The 3624-nt window shown below is 38.9% G+C and overlaps 1 protein-coding gene across 1 annotated transcript in view; it reads left to right on the forward strand.

Moving 5' to 3' along the window:
- Nucleotides 1-2577, forward strand: part of LOC106529566 (uncharacterized) — an 8523-nt gene extending 5946 nt beyond the window's left edge. Inside the window, exons 6-9 of the mRNA XM_014025033.1 lie at nucleotides 1000-1093; nucleotides 1199-1268; nucleotides 1464-1519; nucleotides 1606-2577. Coding sequence (XP_013880487.1) covers nucleotides 1000-1093; nucleotides 1199-1268; nucleotides 1464-1519; nucleotides 1606-2365 — 980 coding nt within the window. The 3' untranslated portion in view covers nucleotides 2366-2577. The remainder of the gene's footprint in view (nucleotides 1-999; nucleotides 1094-1198; nucleotides 1269-1463; nucleotides 1520-1605) is intronic.
- The last annotated feature ends 1047 nt before the right edge of the window (nucleotides 2578-3624 follow it).

Raw genomic sequence — 3624 nt, forward strand, 5'->3', positions numbered from 1 at the left:
CCCCCAAAATGGGTGCGAGTTGTATGAATTATTTGCAAAATTTACGGATTTTTGAGGTTTTATATACAGGTAAACGTCCGAAGAGGATGACATGTATGGGACAACAAAATACAGACTTGTTGTTATTGAGTTTGTCAACATTAGCCACTACCTAAGAGGTAATACTAACCCCTCCCCTGTCAGAGTGTCGGAGCAGGACGAGTCAGTGTAACGTCAATCAAATGAGAGAGAGGGTGGGGGCGATTGCTGCTTTGGCGGTGGGATGTTTTATAGGTAGAGTAGTTTATTTGTCCTGTAATACTTCATTATAGTTTTTTAAGACAAAGCTAAATGAAAGGGGCGCTGAGCAGAGTTACTACCAGGGATTACAAATAATTACTTTTTTCTTCTGCAGTTTGGCGCCCCCTCCAGCAGATGGCGCTCTAGGTGACCGCCTAGTTCGCCTATGCCAAGAGCCGGCTCTGCGTTGTCACACACAGTCCATTTGCGCACACACTACCTGCAGATTCCTCCTTGTTGGTGTTTGGCAGCTCACTTGCATATTTATTTTTTTGATTGGTGTTTGATGGTTATAGTATCAAAACTCGGAATCAAAATTCTAAATAAAAATAAATGAAAAATCCGGGAGAATCGTAACGTTAGTCCCGATTCCAATTGAGACTCACTTCTCGATGCCCAACCTTAGACCTGCTCTGACTAGCCTTAAGCTCATCAGGAACAGGAGATCTTTAACAGGTAAAATATACATTTTTCATAACCTTTTTACAGAATCACTCTTCAAAACATCAGAATTTGGTTGCCTAAATTAAACTTTTCATCTGAAGTTACGTAGTAGAACAGTCCTGAAAAGCAAGAACAATGTTGATGTTGAAGAGTTGACAACAACTCAAGCTGGTTTGCAGTTGGCCAGTTTTTCTTTACTTTTGTTTTATTTCTCTGCTGTGTGTCATCTGTACCAACGGTGCTTCTGAAACTCGCTCTGTACTTGTTGCTTCACAGCTCCCAACTCCAACTCTAAGGTCTGGATTCTCATCCTTAGTCTCAGTGTTTTTGCAGTCCTCCTGAGCGCGTTCCTGTTCTGGTCTYTTGTAAAGTAAGACATGAAGCTAAACACATTTGAATTGTTTCTGCATCTCTGGTTTGRTTTATTCAAAACTGCAACCCCTGTACCCCGTACGGTGTGTTCATTTGATTTCAGGTTGAAGAGAAAGTGGTGGGACRTATATTTAGAACCAAAGATGACCATATCACATATAACAAACCCAAGGGTGAGACACCTTCTGATGACATTTTTTTGTGTTTTTTGCATGCTTTTATTTTATTTGGCTTAAAATAAACATTTCATATCACATTTGTCAGGGTTTTCATAACACAAAAGATGAATCCAGCAGTTTTGTTTCACTGTGTGTAAAAATGGCTCCATTCTGCAGGATGATTTCATCATGTAATGCTTTTTGTTTCAGGTGATAACCATGATTCCACCGATTGAAATATCTGTCTGTRTTACAGAGGAAGAAATGTTAGTATGACTGCACAAACACATTTGTAARTGCATTTCCTYTACAGTGTGAATTGTATTTAAAGTAAGTGTTTGTCTCTCTTCAGGTCAAAGAAGCTACTTTTTCCTGAAATTCTAGTAGCTAATCAAGAGTCCGGCTGCTCGCAGGAACTGAAAAATAAAAACAATTCTSGATCAAGCGACATTTTCAATMAGACCTATTCTCTGCTTTTACCAAACTGTTCTGGTCAGAGGAAGACGGATAGTTTGGAAGTGCAATCGCAGACTGAAAGGTTTTCTGGCTGTGTGTGCTCTCCTAACACGAGCGACATGGTGAACAATCCTGACCGACAGGCTCATCTSCTTCCTGCACAACAAGATGCTTCATCTCTCGTGCCAACAGAAATGCCACATCAGYGGTGTGACRCATGTCCTCACAGAGCTTCACACGRTACCTTCGGTCACACCAACACAACCACCTCTGGYGAGCTGAAGACTGGCCCTAAAGGGTTTGAGATGTGCTGCGAKAAAGCTTTCAAACATGAAAACCCCTTCTACGGCTGTTTKCCCAATAATTCCCCCAGTTTTCTTCCCGAGAGAACTGATTTCCAGCCAGTTCCAARTAAAGTGGAGCAGCCTGATGCTCTGCTTTTACAAAAGATAAATGCTAGTTTCGAGCATCTTTTAAAGAAGTATCCAGAAGAAACGTTCAACAAGATCCCCCAGCCCAACTTCAGCCCCTTCACTCCAGGTTTCATTAATAATACCCAGAATGCACAGTGTCAGCCTGGGCTTCTGCTGCCTTTTCTCCCAATGATGTCTGCTGGCAAGACTATAGAAGTAATCAGCGACTATCACGGTATTTAGTTTGTTTGGTTTCTGGATTTACTGCGAAATCAGGAAACTGCGGTCCAATTTTTGCATTTTTGTAGCCTGTTCATATTTTAGGAACAGAGGATTTTAGTCTGTATGTGCGCATTATATATTAGATTCAAGGTAAAACTTTGAGAAAATGTGCATGAAACTTGCATTGACATCTCAGTTGTAAGACATTTGCACTAAAGAATGTTGTGGACTGATGTGTGTCTTTTTTTAAATGTGTGCACAGTCCTGTATTTATTTTCTTTTTTTCTTTTATTATTATTATAATTATTATTTTTTTTGCTGTATTGCGAAGGGATCTCAAAGTTTCCATACAATGTCAAATATCAGTCAAAACACATCTGTTTTGAGACCTTAAAAAGGAGACGTAAGTCATAGGTCCAGTTTGTCTGCAACACATCAAAAGTTACACATAATTTTCCATGTCCATGTAGGATTTAATTTTATTAATACCTCTTTTTACTGGGAGAGTGAAAACAGCACATTTATCCATCAGTTCAGAGCTTTTGAAAGGATAATAGATCTTTGAATGGACTTTAATCGAGCGACAACGTTCAGCTGTCACACGGAGCTCTTGCTACTTCCTCATTGCTGTTCCTAGGAGGTGTTGACTCATTTCCACAGAAATGTTTGAAACCCTCACCTAGCATGTTTTACTTATCACAACAAACAAAATGGCAAAGCAGCTTCAATGATGTAAAGATAAGTTTGTCAGAAGAGTCAAACAGTCTCTTTTACAAGTTTTTTTCTTTAAAAAAAAGTTGATGTGTGATTTGTTTTCATCGTGCATAATTTCTGCTTATTTCAAACGCTCTCATACCGAAGTGTCTGAATTTGCACAAATGTAACCAAGTGGTATATTTTAAACAATTAAATGTATATATTTTTAAAAACTTTGGTGTTTGACAATTGTGTTTTTGAGCGTTCACTAATAAGAACTGGTATTTCTCTGTAATAAGTCTGAAGCTGCTTCGTTAACCAGTAAGTTCAAGATCTGTTTTTGTAACAGACGTGGTGACATTTGCTGAGTTATGTAGAAATGTCAAAATCAACTAGAGAATTTGCATTTCCTACGAAAATGCAAGGGTGAATGCCTGTTGCGCAAAACATAAGCTAAAAGCTAAAGGTAGCAGACTCAAGTTGAAAGTAGCACCCAGATGGTGAAATGGAAGTAAAACTGTAAAATTAGTAGGAAAAACCCGCAGAAAAATCAGAAAAGGTGTTAAATTTCTAGTGCATTAGGT

This window comes from Austrofundulus limnaeus, unplaced genomic scaffold, assembly GCF_001266775.1.
Source record: "Austrofundulus limnaeus strain Quisiro unplaced genomic scaffold, Austrofundulus_limnaeus-1.0 Scaffold452, whole genome shotgun sequence".
In the NCBI taxonomy this organism is placed as follows: domain Eukaryota; kingdom Metazoa; phylum Chordata; class Actinopteri; order Cyprinodontiformes; family Rivulidae; genus Austrofundulus; species Austrofundulus limnaeus.